Source organism: Salvelinus alpinus, chromosome 24, assembly GCF_045679555.1.
Source record: "Salvelinus alpinus chromosome 24, SLU_Salpinus.1, whole genome shotgun sequence".
Lineage (NCBI taxonomy): Eukaryota > Metazoa > Chordata > Actinopteri > Salmoniformes > Salmonidae > Salvelinus > Salvelinus alpinus.
In genome coordinates this window covers 30,586,665-30,605,884 of record NC_092109.1, presented here as the reverse complement: position 1 = coordinate 30,605,884, position 19,220 = coordinate 30,586,665, and the positions used below count along the sequence as shown (strand labels likewise).

At 46.4% G+C, this 19,220-nt stretch overlaps 2 protein-coding genes and 1 long non-coding RNA gene across 8 annotated transcripts in view; 1 reads left to right on the top strand and 2 right to left on the bottom strand.

Annotated features, from left to right (window-relative positions):
* The window catches only part of LOC139552578 (disks large homolog 4-like), a 139,881-nt gene that overhangs the window by 57,152 nt on the left and 63,509 nt on the right, over window positions 1–19,220 (bottom strand). The window lies entirely within an intron of this gene.
* On the bottom strand, window positions 396–6,549 carry LOC139552580 (uncharacterized). Its single transcript, XM_071364451.1, has 5 exons — window positions 6,309–6,549; window positions 6,027–6,134; window positions 5,650–5,928; window positions 5,421–5,525; window positions 396–5,306 (listed from the first exon to the last, which is right to left on the bottom strand). The coding sequence occupies exons 1-5, from the start codon at window positions 6,322–6,324 to the stop codon at window positions 4,909–4,911; spliced, it is 906 nt and encodes a 301-aa protein (XP_071220552.1). The 5' UTR covers window positions 6,325–6,549; the 3' UTR covers window positions 396–4,908.
* LOC139552581 (uncharacterized) lies at window positions 6,542–7,222 on the top strand. Its single transcript, XR_011670450.1, has 2 exons — window positions 6,542–7,029; window positions 7,132–7,222. It is a non-coding gene; the product is annotated as an uncharacterized lncRNA (long non-coding RNA).

Below are 19,220 nucleotides of genomic sequence, written 5' to 3'. Positions count from 1 at the left end.
CCCTGTACGTAGCCTAAGGTGTTCTGGAGTATTTGCTTTTAAATCCACGATTAAATAAGAAAATGGCTCTTTGGTAGCGTCCTCATAGCTCTCCATAAAGTATGATTTCCGTCCAGGGTACATCTGCTGAGCTAGAGTGCTAATTTGCAGTTTGTCTCTAGGATTTTTAAACAATACCATGTAGTTGGCATTCAAGCTAATGGTCCGACTATTTTTACCTTGGTGAAACACATTCTGGACCAAGTAAAGCACGGACAGGTTTCTATGATGAGTATATTGGGTAAAAGCTCGTGCAATTTCAGGGTGTTCGCTACCAGCAAATAGCATATCGTCCAAAACCAGCAGATTATTTACATGTGGGGGGAGAAGTTCATCATCAGACAGAGAATCGGGTATTCCTTCAACAAACTTGATTTTTATTGTCTTCAATAATTCATCATACAGAGGTTGGTAACATGAATAACACCATACAATATTGTCAGGCTTTTGAGATAACACATGTTCAGAATTCTCTAAAATACTTTTTACAAAAAAAGTTTTACCACTGTTTGAAGGGCCTGCAATTAATGCTGAAAAAGGCAATTGTAGACGGGGGTCAAAACCCTCGACAGCAGTCATAATATCTTAAGCTTTAAGACACACTGGGGCTTGTAGCATAAGTCAGTAGCCAAAGGGCAATGTGGTACCGTCAGGCAATAGCTGTCTCTTGTCATAGACTACCCTGAATCTTTTAGTGAGTGGTGCGTTTCTTAGATGGAACCCCTTTTTATCCCTCACTATTTTGTTGTAGGAGCTCAAAATCTCCAAGTCACTATTCTTGTCCTTTACGAACCCCTCGACCAAGCGCGTGATTGATTCCAAGTTTACACGCGGTGCATTTTCATAGTTTTGAGTCACGCCTTTGGCTTTCAACACCACGTGATTGGCTTTAGTCCTAAAAGCATAGCTTTTTGGACCACATGAGGACCATTCTGTAATATGGTCACCCTCTTCGAGTTCACTCGTTAAACCCCCAAGATAGTTGCTAAGTGGGGGGTTCCAATCCCCCGGTTTGCTTACATAGACCACAGAGTCTGTGTCGTGGTAAAGAACCCGCCTCTGAAGCTGTTCCATGAGGGTGTACAGTTCAAGGCGGCCATAGGCTGTGGTAAATGCTGCAAGAAACACATTTACATTACCCGGGGGTAGAACCCACTTTTGGTGGCGCCTCCATTGCACCAAGGCAATGTCTTGACTCAAGAAGGAAAAATGTGAAATTTCGTATTGGTCCGAAAAAACAAATTCCAAAAATTCTTCGGGGTCTTTAATGATCGAAGTTGTTAGCATATTGCATCTCTGCGCTAATTTCCCCCAAAGGGAGTTCAAGTACAATTTCGACACATTTCTTTTGGTTTTGTTGACCTCTATTCTGTCAGGGTCAAGAAGTATGCCTTCTCTGTCATGGTAGTCTTGAATGTACTGGTCTTTACTTTCTTGATCTGTGACCGATGCAGGATAGCCTGAAGCCATCTGCTTGCATCTCAAGAAGGTTTTGATGTACTCTTTAAAAAGTGTGTCTGATTTCCTGGAAAAGTTCCACACTTCAAAGATTTTGGCCACACGATACCCCTTCTCTAAAGCCTTAGAGAATTCTACAGTGACCCATACACCGGTCAGGGCTCTTTCTTGATCTGTGTGATCACAGGGGTTTTCCTGGTTGTGGTTTTCACAGCATGTGCGACAAAGGGGAAAGAAAAGTTTTCCTTTAGGACCCTTGTAAGGCAACACAGGTATAAACAGCCCCCTAGGAGGGTAGACAGTCGCTTTGATTAAACCAAAATAATTTTGGGGTTCGTCAAAGTCGCTGTGAATAATTTCAGGATGCCCTATAGGATAGAATGAGGAACTCATTACATGAGGATATAGGGATGTAAAATCTACATAGCCTATTGTCTCGTCGGGTTGAGCTACATAACGCAATGTCAAAGCATTGGTCCGGCCTCCAAACAAGGCCTGTCGCGGTTCCAGGGGCTCTGGAGGGTCATAATGGGTAAGGAAGGCCTTAACACTAGGATCTGCCTTTTTGAGGGCTGTCCATTCGTGCTCCCACAAAACCACAACTTTTAACCCGTAAGTAGCCTTTAAAGAATTCAGTTTGTCTTGAAACTCTTGGTACATTTCCCCAAAAGTCTTTTGGGTTAGGACACACAAGGCCTGGGGGACAAAGCATAATTTACAACCGTGGAAGAAACAACCGTTGTACTCATACACTGTCTCAACCCCGTCAATCTGTGTGTATCCATCTACATGGTAAGGCCCAAAAGCCTTCTCCCCCCGATTCAAAGCATGTTGGATAAAAATATCTTTATCCTGGGCCAAGTACTCCAACCATTGAATGGAACCACTAGAGTAGGCCTTGAATTGGCGTCGGTAGTTGTCTGGCGATGGGATAGCTATAGATTCAGGAGTTAGATAGTGTGTACGATAGGTTTTCATGCACGCTGATGCAATAGTTGTACAGCTCCAGGGGTCAATGCCCGCATCTTTGATTACCTCTTCTCTGAATCTGAGGCATCCTTCACGAAGTATAACAACGTCATTGTCACAGTATGATTCCATCTCTTTATGGAAATCAAAAGTGCCATGTCTTACGGTCTCGTACCATGTCATGAATCTCTCACGCTCTTTGGGAGACATTTGATCACACCCGTACATTTCGGGGGATGGATAAGAGCCTATATAATGTAGATTCTCCTCAGATGTGAAGAAATGAGGGAAATAGCCTTTGACAGAGTTTTCAAAACCCAAGGCCTCTGGCATTTGAGCCAATCTCATGGGTAAGAAGCTTAAGCTGTCGATGTATCTCTGTTTGAAGGCGGGGTCAACAAAGCATAATATTTTACTCCCTTGAGCTATGACACTGGGGGCCACGCCTTGCTGTATCAAAGGGTTCAGAAGCAGATAGGCGTCATAGGCCCTAGCATTGTGAGCTATAAACGTGAAGTTTCTGTACTGGGCTTTTCTAAAATGTTTTAGAAAGAGCCGGGCACAATTGGGCCCCTCGGCCGACCACTTTTCACCCTTGAAAGTCATGGTGGATACAAAAATAGGCAAATGAACCCCTGATTGCTGATTTGTCTCAAAATCATAAAAAACATATTTCTCTGTATGTTCATCTTCAGCCAAGGGCTGAATGTAACACTCATGTGGTACTTCTTGAAGCACTTCCGCGTCTCTGCTTTTCAAAGGCCCTCTACAGATTGGGCAATGTAGAATTCCACAAACATGGGGTTTAGGGCTGTCTATTTTAAGGTTGTAATTGCAATGACATTTTGGACATTTCTTGTTAATGTCACAACTGCTTACAGATTTACAGGCCTTGGGGTGCCATGTTTCAGTTTTGTGTTTTTCGTAACAGTAGGCCGAACGACATGTGCGGTGACAATCCTCACAGGGTGTCAAGTTTAGCATTTGCATAGGGCAATGTTTATCCAGACATACTGAACAGTTATAACGGCACGAGTGCCCCCCCATGCGTGTGTAGCCGGTATGACAGGCTTGACAGACATATGGTGCGCCTAAAAAGGCTGTGATGTTAGTTACGGCATAGTAATGCTCATTTTGCACATAAAAATACATAGTCTTAGGATGTGGTTCGGGTATATTTTGGAACTTGAGGAGAGCGTCATTAGCCCTACTGTGGTACAAAACCACAATCTTGATGTTCAGAAAGTTTTCAAATTTGACTATGTCTGAGAAAGCCACAGCATCCTGTATACCGAGACCCACAGCAGTTTGTAGCTCTCGAGCTTTTTGTAACGAGGCTAGATCAGTACATCCTGGGCTGAGTAAGTGGGCCAGACCTAGGGCAAAGCATAGCTTATTACCAGGATTGGGAACGATTATGAGGTAGGCCCTTTTATTGCTTATGATTTCGGACTGCATTAAACTCTCGAGCTTTCGTCTCTGACCCCCGCCCCCTTGTGGTTGACGTACTAATTGTACTACAAGTTCGAGGGTCCTATCTGCTAGCACGTTTAAATTTGACTGAACAAGGCGTTCTAGCAGTTTAACAAATTGTTCAAGATCTGCTTCACCATTCTGTAAAATAAGCGATACACGGCTCTGCAGACTGTCTCCACAAATTTCCAACTGTAAGAGATCCCTAGGTTCGCTATAATCTCTAACCCTATCTAACAGTTCATTCAAAGTGTCCATAAGCATTACGTAAAACACAGCATATTCCCGAATCTGACCCCCCCATGCGAAATTGAAAAACTGTCGAACCTCAATATTGTGGAATTTATTTCGGCGCAAAACATGTACACTTCGATCAAGACCTCCCCCCTCCAGATTTGCTAGGCAATTGTCCAACTGTTCAAAAACATCGTATTGGGTTTCAGACTCTTCGGACATTGGTGTTAAAGGCTGATTTATAGGTGTCTGGGGTGCCGAATTAAACCTTGGGTTCTCGTTCTGTACACTGAGCTCAAGACCGCCCCCCTCCAGATTTGCTAGACATTTGTCCAACTGTTCAAAAACATCATATTGACTTTCAGACTCTTCGGACAATGTTGTTAAAGGCTGTCTTAGAGGTGTATGTGGGGCCGAATTAAACCTAGGGCTCGCGTTAAGCTGGGTAATTAGAGATATGATGGTTTCGGGAATCTGTGATAACATGTTTTCCTCGGAAGGCCCTGACTCATTCATACGTGTAATAATGTCTATGAGTTCGGAGGGAATCTGTGATAATAGATTTTCATCTATTGTCATTATGTCAATTACCCCCGAATCATTCATATGGTTCACTATATCTTGGAGCTCTGTAGGGATCATGGCTAAGAGGGTTTCAATTGTCTCACTTAGGTCTATAGGGGGCGCCATTTGTCTAATTAAGGATGTGTGTGTGTGTGTTTACATGTGTGTTTTTTAACGGCGGTATTTGCTTGTTTTAGCCCTAATGTTTTTTAACATACGGGGTAGCTCGCTACGCCAGAATGACACATCCTGATTGTATTGATGCTCGAGTAGAATACACATGCGCCTCTGGAGTAGAGCCTTTCGTGATTTTAAACCCAGGGTAAACGCTTTGAAAAAACGGTCTTGTTCTATTTCAGAATCTGCTGTTGCCCCCACAGAATTGGCCGATTCAAGAAGGTTGGCAGCTTCACAGAACATCAAATCGTCTACCTCAGAAATGTCATTTAAATCTTTGAAATCATCAGGTTTCGCTGTTTTCTTGACTGGTGTCTTTGGAGCCTCCTCGGGGATGCTTGTCTGGGCATCCTCCGATGTTTGTGTGTTGTCTTTATAAACCGGTGAGGAGTCTGAAATAAAAAATAATACATACAAAAATAGGTTATTAACCCTAAAAATATGTTAAAAATGCCAAATACATTTCAGATATAAGCCTATATATTAACAATACATTAATTAAATACCTCGGCTTTTTTGACGAGGGCTGTTCTGAAGAAGTTCTGAAACCAGGGGCTGATGTCTTTGTTCAGCCAGTATTACAGCATCTGCAGGTTCGGTAGATGTTGAGCCTGAAAAAAAAAAAAAACAATATAAGGCCTGGTTTTAACATATTTCGACATAAAAAAAAATATATATATAAATAAAAAAATAATAAAATAACGCTATAAATAATAATATATAATTGATTCATACCTTGTCCTTGGAACGAGGTCTCGTGAATATCGGCCAAGTAGAATTGTTCGGGTGAAGCGGAACTGTGGATCTGAGCACTAATTATCCTTTGGTGTTTAGAAATATGGGGGACAACGTTGTCCTGTCCCAGGGGAGTTGACCTGCCGTTTAAATCCTGTGTTCGTGGCTTGTGTGTAAAAACATCCGGTTCATAGGGGATAATTGTCTCGTAGTCATATGCTTGGCAGAAACCGTTCAGGCTCCATAGGGCCTCGTTTAACCTTCTAGGCTTTAGGTCCTCTGTAAACATATAAAATAACTTTTAATATAAGATGCCCACACTTTTTGTTTTTAAGGTATAAATATTTTTATGTATGGAATTCTTGGAGCTTACTTACGTTTACAATTCAGGGTAGGCGTTTGTTTGTCTGCACTTTGTTCCGGAGCCCCATTGGATGGTTCGAGCTCAGTTATACCTCGGAGTATCTGCGTGAATGCTTCAGAATCTATAAAACATTCGACAATATTAAAGCTATAATCACTTTAGCTAATATTGCCTTGTTATACGGTAAGCATACTGGTCCTAATGCTTGTTTAATATTTCTATAACATACCCCGCTTTTCAAACAATTCCCCACAACAACCAAATCTAATATAAAGATTTTATTTCAAGAACTCACCTTGCGATAGATCCATTAGACTGTTTTCCCCGATTATCTTTTTAACGCTTCAGTCCGATAACGATTCTTGGAGTTTCTGGAGGTGCTGTTTGCATCGGAACTAAAACGCTGCTAACATTGCCCCTGGTTTCTAGCGCTTTTGTACCCTACGACCTAGAGAAAAACCCCTGAATGATTTTTACATAGCATTTGGGGTTTGTCGTTTTTTCGGGCTATACCCCCGCCCGTGGTATATTTGACACATTTCAAACACATGGTATTGGGTGTGTCTAAACATTAGGATCCTTTTGGATCTTCTAAAATCTCCGGGGTGCTAGCACCTAGATGCAGGGGTGGGGTGGTCTCGACATCGCTGGGATGAATGACTTTTTAGCCCACCTAAAAAATAGTTTTATGAAAGGCCTTTAAGATTAGGAGTCGTAAGACACAATATTATTGTTGGGGGGTAGGCATCTGTTTTGCAGGCTAGTGTAAACCTTGGTTTCAAACGACCCCCCTGGCATAGAGCGAGAGAGAGAGAGAGAGAGAGCCTTGAGCGCAGATGCAAGGGTATTTTTTTAACACACACACCCCAGCCCCCCACTTTTTCTGTTTTTGAAACACACACAGCCACTAAAGAAAACTCCCTCACGCACATACGCGCGCACATGGCTTTTTCCGCAAGTTTTTTCTCAGGGACAGACTGCGCTAAGAGTGAACAAACGCGAGAGTTCATAACGTGGTGAGATTCTGATTTTAAAACCATTTATTTCATTCAAAATATTTAGTACATACATTTTATAGCCTTACATTATTAAGGTCTTTTACGATGCCTTTCTTACAGATCCAGGGATCTGATGCAACCACCCGCCATTGTCCGTGTCGAGTTCGCCCTCAAAAGGCAAGGCTCTCTTGCTAGGTACATCAACACTTGGTAAGTTTTCACTCCAGGGGTAGATCCGAAGTCGGGCCTTTTGGTCTTGACTCTGTCTCAAGGAAAGCCTCGCCCAGCGCTGTAACTGTTCACCATTTTGGAAGAGAATGTCCAGCTTATTCATAAGGGTTATGAAAATCGGATAATCCAACCATTTAAAACTAAACACAGGCATAAAAAAAGTTGACATCTTTGCAGGCTCTGGAAGCTACAGGAGAATTGACAGACTTTGTAGCATTAGCACCATCATAAAATTCACAGGCTAAAATTGTCACTTTGTTGTCAGGGCTATAGTCCATTGAAGCGATTCTTAGAGCTTTCAGATCACTGCGTCCGCAGACCTGTTCTTCCAACGCATATCCTGGCACATTTGTACCACTCAGAGCCTGTTCAATTTTACAGAGAGCCAGCCTGATCTTTAGCCATTCTCTCATCCCCAGAGCAGGAGAAAAAATCCCAGGTTTTGCCTGATAAATGGGTTTGGATCCACTGTCTGTGAATATCTTTACCGTAGAATCCTCAGGGTGGAATATGTAAGACATAGGGCCCTCACTCGTACCCAAAAATCCTTTAAAACATTCTGGAGCTTCACACAGAACTTTTTCAAGGCTTTGGTCACTGGGTTCATGACAAGCCGAGCATAACATCCCTAAAATTGGCATAGGTGTCATTTTTGTTTAATATTCAGGGGGTTATCTTGTGCACTCTTAAACAGGAATTGTTCAGCGGCTTTATAAGGGACATTAACCAACCCAAACCGTGAGAAACAGTAACAGGTTGACCTGACACATGGTCACTTACTCAACCCCACCAACCCCCTGGGCATGCACCCTTCTACATGACATAGGGTCATAAATCATTACATAGGGTCATAAATCATTAACGGCCTGTCAAATGGACCCTTACTCACCCCATAGCCCCCACCTAACCAGGCTTGCCTGACCAGAAGACATGCACACGTCATCACTACATAGGGTTCACATAGAGTTCACATAGAGTTCACATAGGGTCATCAATCAAATTTTGACACGTCACATCTACTTTAATCTCTCTGACCAGGCATCCAAACCAGTCAAATAGACCAGGCATCCTACCAGTCAAATATACCAGGCAGCAAACCAGCAACCAGTCCAATATAACAGGCATCATAACAGTCAAATAGATCAGGGAGCCAAACAGTCCAATAGACCAGTCAGCTCACTAGTCAAATAGACCAGGCAGCCAACCAGTCATATAGACAAGGCAGCCAACCAGTAGACCAGGCATCCTACCAGAGAAATAGACCAGGCAGCCAACCAGTCAAATAGACCAGGCAGCCAACCAGTCAAATAGACCAGGCAGCCAACCAGTACAATAGACCAGGCAGCCAAAAGGTCCAAAAGACCGGGCAGCCAACCAGTCAAATAGACCAGGCATCCAACCAGTCAAATAGACCAGGCAGCCAACAACTCCAGTAGACCAGGCAGCCAACCAGTCAAATAGACCAGGCAGTCAACCAGTCAAACAGACCAGAAATCCAAACCAGTCAAATAGAACAGCCATCCTACCAGTCAAATAGACCAGAGAGCCAAACAGTAAAAGAGACCAGGCATCCTTCCAATCCAATAGACAAGGCAGCCAACCAGTCAAATAGACCAGGCAGCCAACCAGTCCAGTAGACCAGGCAGCAAACCAGTCAAATAGACCAGGCAGTCAAATAGACCAGGCATCCATACCAGTCAAACAGACCAGGCATCCAAACCAGTCAAATAGACCAGGCAGCAAACCAGTCCAGTAGACCAGGCATCCAACCAGTCCAATAAAACAGGCATCATTACAGTCAAATAGATCAGGCAGCCAAACAGTCCAATAGACTAGTCAGCTCACCAGTCAAATAGACCAGGCAGGGAACCAGTCATATAGACAAGGCAGCCAACCAGTAGACCAGGCATCCTACCAGAGAAATAGACCAGGCAGCCAACCAGTCAAATAGACCAGGCAGCCAACCAGTCAAATAGACCAGGCAGCCAACCAGTCCAGTAGACCAGGCAGCCAACCAGTCAAATAGACCAGGCAGCCAACCAGTCCAATAGACCAGGCAGCCAACCATTCAAATAGACCAGGAATCCAATCAGTAAAATTGACCAGGGAGCCAACCAGTCCAATAGACCAGGCAGCCAACCAGTCCAATAGACCAGGCATCCAACCAGTCCAATAGACCAGGCATCCAACCAGTCCAATAGACCAGGCAGCAAATCAGTCAAATAGACCAGGCAGCCAAACAGACCAGGCATCCAAACAGTCATAGACCAGGCATCCTAACAGTCAAATAGACCAGGTAGCCAATCAAATAGACCAGGCAGCCATCTAGTCAAATAGACAAGGCAGCCACCCACTCAAATAGACCAGGCATCAAACCACTCCAAAAGACCAGGCAGCCAACCAGTCCAATAGACAAGGCAGTCAAAAAGTCCAATAGACCAGAGAGCCAACCAGTAAAATAAACCACGTATCCCACTAGTCAAATAGACCAGGCAGGCAACCAGTCAAACAGACCAGGCAGCCTACCAGTCAAATATACCATGCATCCTAGAGGTCAAATAGACCAGGCAGCCAACCAGTCCAATAGACCAGGCAGCCAACCAGTCCAATAGACCAGGCAGACAAGCAGTCAAATAGACCAGGAAGCCAGCCAGTCAAATATACCAGGCAGCCAGCCATTCAAATAGACCAGGCTCTACCAGTTAAATAGACCAGGCATCCTAAAAGTCAAATAGACCAGGCAGCCAATCAGTCAAATAGACCAGGAGGCCAACCAGTCAAATAGACCAGGAGGCCAACCAGTCAAATAGACCAGGCAGCCAACCAGTCAAATAGACCAGGCACCACAAATGTCAAATATATCAGGATTCCAATCAGTAAAATCGACCAGGCATCCAACCAGTCCAGTAGACCAGGCAGCCAACCAGTCAAAATTGACCAGGAAGCAAACCAGTCAAAATAGACCAGGTGTCCTACCAGTCAAATAGACCAGGCATCCAACCAGTGCAATAGACCATGCATCCTACCAGTCAAATAGACCAGGCAGCCAACCAGTCAAACAGACCAGGCATCCTACCTGTCAAATAGACCAGGCAGCCAACCAGTCCAGTAGACCAGGCAGCCAACCAGTCAAATAGACCAGGAAGCAAACCAGTCAAAATAGACCAGGAAGCAAACCAGTCAAAATAGGCCAGGTGTCCTACCAGTCAAATAGACCAGGCATCCAACCAGTGCAATAGACCATGCATCCTACCATTCAAATAGACCAGGAATCCTAACTGTCAAATAGATCAGGCATCCAAACAGTCCAGACATCCAATCAGTCAAATAGACCAGGCAGCCAGCCAGTCAAAATAGACCAGGCAGCCAGCCAGTCAAAATAGACCAGGCAGCCAGCCAGTCAAAATAGACCAGGAAGCAAGCCAGTCAAAATAGACCAGGTGTCCTACCAGTCAAATAGACCAGGCATCCAACCAGTCAAATAGACCAGGCAGTCAACCATTCAAATAGACCAGGCAGCCAGCCAGTCAAAATAGACCAGGCAGCCAGCCAGTCAAAATAGACCAGGCAGCCAGCCAGTCAAAATAGACCAGGAAGCAAGCCAGTCAAAATAGACCAGGTGTCCTACCAGTCAAATAGACCAGGCATCCAACCAGTCAAATAGACCAGGCAGTCAACCATTCAAATAGACCAGGAATCCTAACTGTCAAATAGATCAGGCATCCAAACAGTCCAGGCATCCAATCAGTCAAATAGACCAGGCAGCCATCCAGTCAAATAGACCAGGCAGCCAGCCAGTCAAAATAGACCAGGCAGCCAGCCAGTCAAAATAGACCAGGCAGCCAGCCAGTCAAAATAGACCAGGAAGCAAGCCAGTCAAAATAGACCAGGTGTCCTACCAGTCAAATAGACCAGGCATCCAACCAGTCAAATAGACCAGGCAGTCAACCATTCAAATAGACCAGGAATCCTAACTGTCAAATAGATCAGGCATCCAAACAGTCCAGGCATCCAATCAGTCAAATAGACCAGGCAGCCATCCAGTCAAATAGACCAGGCAGCCAGCCAGTCAAAATAGACCAGGCAGCCAGCCAGTCAAAATAGACCAGGCAGCCAGCCAGTCAAAATAGACCATGCAGCCAGCCAGTCAAAATAGACCAGGCAGCCAACCAGTCAAAATAGACCAGGCAGCCAACCAGTCATATAGACCAGGCAGCTCACCAGTCAAATAGACCAGGCATCCTACCAGTCAAATAGACCAGGCATCCTACCAGTCAAATAGACCAGGCATCCTACCAGTCAAATAGACCAGGCATCCTACCAGTCAAATAGACTAGGAATCCAAACAGTTAAATAGACCAGGCAGACAAGCAATCAAAGAGTTCAGGTATTCTACCAGTTAAATAGACCAATCAGCCAACCAGTCCAATAGACCAGTCAGCCAACCAGTCCAATAGATCAGGCAGCCAACCACTCAAATAGACCAGGCAGCCAACTAGTCCAGTAGACCAGGCACCACAAATGTCAAATATATCAGGATTCCAATCAGTAAAATCGACCAGGCAGCCAACCAGTCCAGTAGACCAGGCAGCCAACCAGTCAAATAGACCAGGAAGCAAACCAGTCAAAATAGACCAGGAAGCAAACCAGTCAAAATAGACCAGGTGTCCTACCAGTCAAATAGACCAGGCATCCAACCAGTGCAATAGACCATGCATCCTACCAGTCAAATAGACCAGGCAGTCAACCATTCAAATAGACCAGGAATCCCAACTGTCAAATAGATCAGGCATCCAAACAGTCCAGGCATCCAATCAGTCAAATAGACCAGGCAGCCATCCAGTCAAATAGACCAGGCAGCCAGCCAGTCAAAATAGACCAGGCAGCCAGCCAGTCAAAATAGACCAGGCAGCCAACCAGTCAAAATAGACCAGGCAGCCAACCAGTCATATAGACCAGGCAGCTCACCAGTCAAATAGACCAGGCATCCTACCAGTCAAAATAGACCAGGCAGCCAACCAGTCATATAGACCAGGCAGCTCACCAGTCAAATAGACCAGGCATCCTACCAGTCAAATAGACCAGGCATCCTACCAGTCAAATAGACCAGGCATCCTACCACTCAAATAGACCAGGCATCCTACCAGTCAAATAGACTAGGAATCCAAACAGTTAAATAGACCAGGCAGACAAGCAATCAAAGAGTTCAGGTATTCTACCAGTTAAATAGACCAATCAGCCAACCAGTCCAAACAGTCCAGGCATCCAATCAGTCAAATAGACCAGGCAGCCATCCAGTCAAATAGACCAGGCAGCCAGCCAGTCAAAATAGACCAGGCAGCCAGCCAGTCAAAATAGACCAGGCAGCCAGCCAGTCAAAATAGACCAGGAAGCAAGCCAGTCAAAATAGACCAGGTGTCCTACCAGTCAAATAGACCAGGCATCCAACCAGTCAAATAGACCAGGCAGTCAACCATTCAAATAGACCAGGAATCCTAACTGTCAAATAGATCAGGCATCCAAACAGTCCAGGCATCCAATCAGTCAAATAGACCAGGCAGCCATCCAGTCAAATAGACCAGGCAGCCAGCCAGTCAAAATAGACCAGGCAGCCAGCCAGTCAAAATAGACCATGCAGCCAGCCAGTCAAAATAGACCAGGCAGCCAACCAGTCAAAATAGACCAGGCAGCCAACCAGTCATATAGACCAGGCAGCTCACCAGTCAAATAGACCAGGCATCCTACCAGTCAAATAGACCAGGCATCCTACCAGTCAAATAGACCAGGCATCCTACCAGTCAAATAGACCAGGCATCCTACCAGTCAAATAGACTAGGAATCCAAACAGTTAAATAGACCAGGCAGACAAGCAATCAAAGAGTTCAGGTATTCTACCAGTTAAATAGACCAATCAGCCAACCAGTCCAATAGACCAGTCAGCCAACCAGTCCAATAGATCAGGCAGCCAACCACTCAAATAGACCAGTCAGCCAACCAGTCCAGTAGACCAGGCAGCCAACCAGTCAAATAGACCAGGAAGCAAACCAGTCAAAATAGACCAGGAAGCAAACCAGTCAAAATAGACCAGGTGTCCTACCAGTCAAATAGACCAGGCATCCAACCAGTGCAATAGACCATGCATCCTACCAGTCAAATAGACCAGGCAGTCAACCATTCAAATAGACCAGGAATCCCAACTGTCAAATAGATCAGGCATCCAAACAGTCCAGGCATCCAATCAGTCAAATAGACCAGGCAGCCATCCAGTCAAATAGACCAGGCAGCCAGCCAGTCAAAATAGACCAGGCAGCCAACCAGTCAAAATAGACCAGGCAGCCAACCAGTCATATAGACCAGGCAGCTCACCAGTCAAATAGACCAGGCATCCTACCAGTCAAAATAGACCAGGCAGCCAACCAGTCATATAGACCAGGCAGCTCACCAGTCAAATAGACCAGGCATCCTACCAGTCAAATAGACCAGGCATCCTACCAGTCAAATAGACCAGGCATCCTACCACTCAAATAGACCAGGCATCCTACCAGTCAAATAGACTAGGAATCCAAACAGTTAAATAGACCAGGCAGACAAGCAATCAAAGAGTTCAGGTATTCTACCAGTTAAATAGACCAATCAGCCAACCAGTCCAATAGACCAGGCAGCCAACCACTCAAATAGACCAGGCAGCCAACCACTCAAATAGACCAGGCAGCCTAACAGTCCAGTAGACCAGTCAGCCAACCAGTCCAATAGATCAGTCAGCCAACCACTCAAATAGACCAGGCAGCCAACTAGTCCAGTAGACCAGTCAGCTCACCAGTGAAATAGACCAGGCAGCCAACCAGTTATATAGACCAGGCAGCCAACCAGTCAAATAGACTTGGTATCATTCCAGTCAAATAGACCAGGTAGCCAACCAGTCCAGTAGACAAGGCAGCCAACCAGTCCAGTAGACCAGGCAGCCAACCAGTCCAGTAGACCAGGCAGCCAACCACTCAAATAGACCAGGCAGCCAACCACTCAAATAGACCAGGCAGCCAACCAGTCCAGTAGACCAGGCAGCCAACCAGTCAAATAGACCAGGCAGCCAACCAGTCAAATATACCAGGCAGCCAACTAGTTATATAGACCAGGCAGCCAACCAGTCAAATAGACTTGGCATCCTACCAGTCAAATAGACCAAGTAGCCAACCAGTCAAATAGACCAGGAAGCCAGCCAGTCAAATAGACCAGGCAGCCAGCCAGTCAAATAGACCAGGCAGCCAGCCATTCAAATAGACCAAGCATCCTACCAGTCAAATAGACCAGGCAGCCAACCAGTCCAGTAGACCAGGCAGCCAACCAGACCAGTAGACCAGGCAGCCAACCAGTCCAGTAGACCAGGCATCCAACCATGCCAATAGATCAGGCAGCCAACCAGTCAAATAGACCAGGCATCCTACCAGTCCAATAGGGCAGGCATTCTACCAGTCAAGTAGACCAGGCAGCCAGCCAGCCAGTCAAAATAGACCAGGCAGCCAAACAGTCCAATAGACCAGGCAGCCGACCAGTCCAATAACTAGGCAGCCGACCAGTCTAATAAACCAGGAATCCTACCAGTCCAATAGGCCAGGCATCCTACCAGTCAAGTAGACCAGGCAGTCATCCAGTCCAATAGACTAGGCAGCCAACCAGTCCAATAAACCAGGAATCCTACCAGTCAAATAGACCAGGTATCCAGTCAAATAGACCAGGCATCCTACCAGTCAAATAGACCAGGTATCCAGTCAAATAGACCAGGCAGCCAGCCAGTAAAAATAGACCAGTCAGCCAACCAGTCCAACAGACCAGGCAGTCAACCACTCCAGTAGACCAGGCAGCCAACCTGTCCAATAGACCAGGCATCCAAACAGGCCAATAGATCAGGCATCCAACCGTGCTTCTACACCTGCATTGCTTGCTGTTTGGGGTTTTAGGATGGGTTTCTGTACAGCACTTTGAGATATCAGCTTATGTACGAAGGACTATATAAATAAATTTGATTTGATATAGACCAGGCATCTTACCAGTCAAATAGACCAGGCAGCCAACCAGTCAAATAGACCAGGCAGCCAACCAGTCAAATAGACCAGGCAGCCAACCAGTCAAATAGACCAGGCATCCTACCAGTCCAATAGACCAGGCATCCTACCAGTCCAATAGACCAGGCATCCTACCAGTCCAATAGACCAGGCAGCCAACCACTCAAATAGACCAGGCAGCCAACCACTCAAATAGACCAGGCAGCCTAACAGTCCAGTAGACCAGTCAGCCAACCAGTCCAATAGATCAGTCAGCCAACCACTCAAATAGACCAGGCAGCCAACTAGTCCAGTAGACCAGTCAGCTCACCAGTGAAATAGACCAGGCAGCCAACCAGTTATATAGACCAGGCAGCCAACCAGTCAAATAGACTTGGTATCATTCCAGTCAAATAGACCAGGTAGCCAACCAGTCCAGTAGACAAGGCAGCCAACCAGTCCAGTAGACCAGGCAGCCAACCAGTCCAGTAGACCAGGCAGCCAACCACTCAAATAGACCAGGCAGCCAACCACTCAAATAGACCAGGCAGCCAACCAGTCCAGTAGACCAGGCAGCCAACCAGTCAAATAGACCAGGCAGCCAACCAGTCAAATATACCAGGCAGCCAACTAGTTATATAGACCAGGCAGCCAACCAGTCAAATAGACTTGGCATCCTACCAGTCAAATAGACCAAGTAGCCAACCAGTCAAATAGACCAGGAAGCCAGCCAGTCAAATAGACCAGGCAGCCAGCCAGTCAAATAGACCAGGCAGCCAGCCATTCAAATAGACCAAGCATCCTACCAGTCAAATAGACCAGGCAGCCAACCAGTCCAGTAGACCAGGCAGCCAACCAGACCAGTAGACCAGGCAGCCAACCAGTCCAGTAGACCAGGCATCCAACCATGCCAATAGATCAGGCAGCCAACCAGTCAAATAGACCAGGCATCCTACCAGTCCAATAGGGCAGGCATTCTACCAGTCAAGTAGACCAGGCAGCCAGCCAGCCAGTCAAAATAGACCAGGCAGCCAACCAGTCAAATAGACTTGGTATCATTCCAGTCAAATAGACCAGGTAGCCAACCAGTCCAGTAGACAAGGCAGCCAACCAGTCCAGTAGACCAGGCAGCCAACCAGTCCAGTAGACCAGGCAGCCAACCACTCAAATAGACCAGGCAGCCAACCACTCAAATAGACCAGGCAGCCAACCAGTCCAGTAGACCAGGCAGCCAACCAGTCAAATAGACCAGGCAGCCAACCAGTCAAATATACCAGGCAGCCAACTAGTTATATAGACCAGGCAGCCAACCAGTCAAATAGACTTGGCATCCTACCAGTCAAATAGACCAAGTAGCCAACCAGTCAAATAGACCAGGAAGCCAGCCAGTCAAATAGACCAGGCAGCCAGCCAGTCAAATAGACCAGGCAGCCAGCCATTCAAATAGACCAAGCATCCTACCAGTCAAATAGACCAGGCAGCCAACCAGTCCAGTAGACCAGGCAGCCAACCAGACCAGTAGACCAGGCAGCCAACCAGTCCAGTAGACCAGGCATCCAACCATGCCAATAGATCAGGCAGCCAACCAGTCAAATAGACCAGGCATCCTACCAGTCCAATAGGGCAGGCATTCTACCAGTCAAGTAGACCAGGCAGCCAGCCAGCCAGTCAAAATAGACCAGGCAGCCAAACAGTCCAATAGACCAGGCAGCCGACCAGTCCAATAACTAGGCAGCCGACCAGTCTAATAAACCAGGAATCCTACCAGTCCAATAGGCCAGGCATCCTACCAGTCAAGTAGACCAGGCAGTCATCCAGTCCAATAGACTAGGCAGCCAACCAGTCCAATAAACCAGGAATCCTACCAGTCAAATAGACCAGGTATCCAGTCAAATAGACCAGGCATCCTACCAGTCAAATAGACCAGGTATCCAGTCAAATAGACCAGGCAGCCAGCCAGTAAAAATAGACCAGTCAGCCAACCAGTCCAACAGACCAGGCAGTCAACCACTCCAGTAGACCAGGCAGCCAACCTGTCCAATAGACCAGGCATCCAAACAGGCCAATAGATCAGGCATCCAACCGTGCTTCTACACCTGCATTGCTTGCTGTTTGGGGTTTTAGGATGGGTTTCTGTACAGCACTTTGAGATATCAGCTTATGTACGAAGGACTATATAAATAAATTTGATTTGATATAGACCAGGCATCTTACCAGTCAAATAGACCAGGCAGCCAACCAGTCAAATAGACCAGGCAGCCAACCAGTCAAATAGACCAGGCAGCCAACCAGTCAAATAGACCAGGCATCCTACCAGTCCAATAGACCAGGCATCCTACCAGTCCAATAGACCAGGCATCCTACCAGTCCAATAGACCAGGCAGCCAACCACTCAAATAGACCAGGCAGCCAACCACTCAAATAGACCAGGCAGCCTAACAGTCCAGTAGACCAGTCAGCCAACCAGTCCAATAGATCAGTCAGCCAACCACTCAAATAGACCAGGCAGCCAACTAGTCCAGTAGACCAGTCAGCTCACCAGTGAAATAGACCAGGCAGCCAACCAGTTATATAGACCAGGCAGCCAACCAGTCAAATAGACTTGGTATCATTCCAGTCAAATAGACCAGGTAGCCAACCAGTCCAGTAGACAAGGCAGCCAACCAGTCCAGTAGACCAGGCAGCCAACCAGTCCAGTAGACCAGGCAGCCAACCACTCAAATAGACCAGGCAGCCAACCACTCAAATAGACCAGGCAGCCAACCAGTCCAGTAGACCAGGCAGCCAACCAGTCAAATAGACCAGGCAGCCAACCAGTCAAATATACCAGGCAGCCAACTAGTTATATAGACCAGGCAGCCAACCAGTCAAATAGACTTGGCATCCTACCAGTCAAATAGACCAAGTAGCCAACCAGTCAAATAGACCAGGAAGCCAGCCAGTCAAATAGACCAGGCAGCCAGCCAGTCAAATAGACCAGGCAGCCAGCCATTCAAATAGACCAAGCATCCTACCAGTCAAATAGACCAGGCAGCCAACCAGTCCAGTAGACCAGGCAGCCAACCAGACCAGTAGACCAGGCAGCCAACCAGTCCAGTAGACCAGGCATCCAACCATGCCAATAGATCAGGCAGCCAACCAGTCAAATAGACCAGGCATCCTACCAGTCCAATAGGGCAGGCATTCTACCAGTCAAGTAGACCAGGCAGCCAGCCAGCCAGTCAAAATAGACCAGGCAGCCAAACAGTCCAATAGACCAGGCAGCCGACCAGTCCAATAACTAGGCAGCCGACCAGTCTAATAAACCAGGAATCCTACCAGTCCAATAGGCCAGGCATCCTACCAGTCAAGTAGACCAGGCAGTCATCCAGTCCAATAGACTAGGCAGCCAACCAGTCCAATAAACCAGGAATCCTACCAGTCAAATAGACCAGGTATCCAGTCAAATAGACCAGGCATCCTACCAGTCAAATAGACCAGGTATCCAGTCAAATAGACCAGGCAGCCAGCCAGTAAAAATAGACCAGTCAGCCAACCAGTCCAACAGACCAGGCAGTCAACCACTCCAGTAGACCAGGCAGCCAACCTGTCCAATAGACCAGGCATCCAAACAGTCCAATAGACCAGGCATCCAACCGTGCTTCTACACCTGCATTGCTTGCTGTTTGGGGTTTTAGGATGGGTTTCTGTACAGCACTTTGAGATATCAGCTTATGTACGAAGGACTATATAAATAAATTTGATTTGATATAGACCAGGCATCTTACCAGTCAAATAGACCAGGCAGCCAACCAGTCAAATAGACCAGGCAGCCAACCAGTCAAATAGACCAGGCAGCCAACCAGTCAAATAGACCAGGCATCCTACCAGTCCAATAGACCAGGCATCCTACCAGTCCAATAGACCAGGCATCCTACCAGTCCAATAGACCAGGCAGCC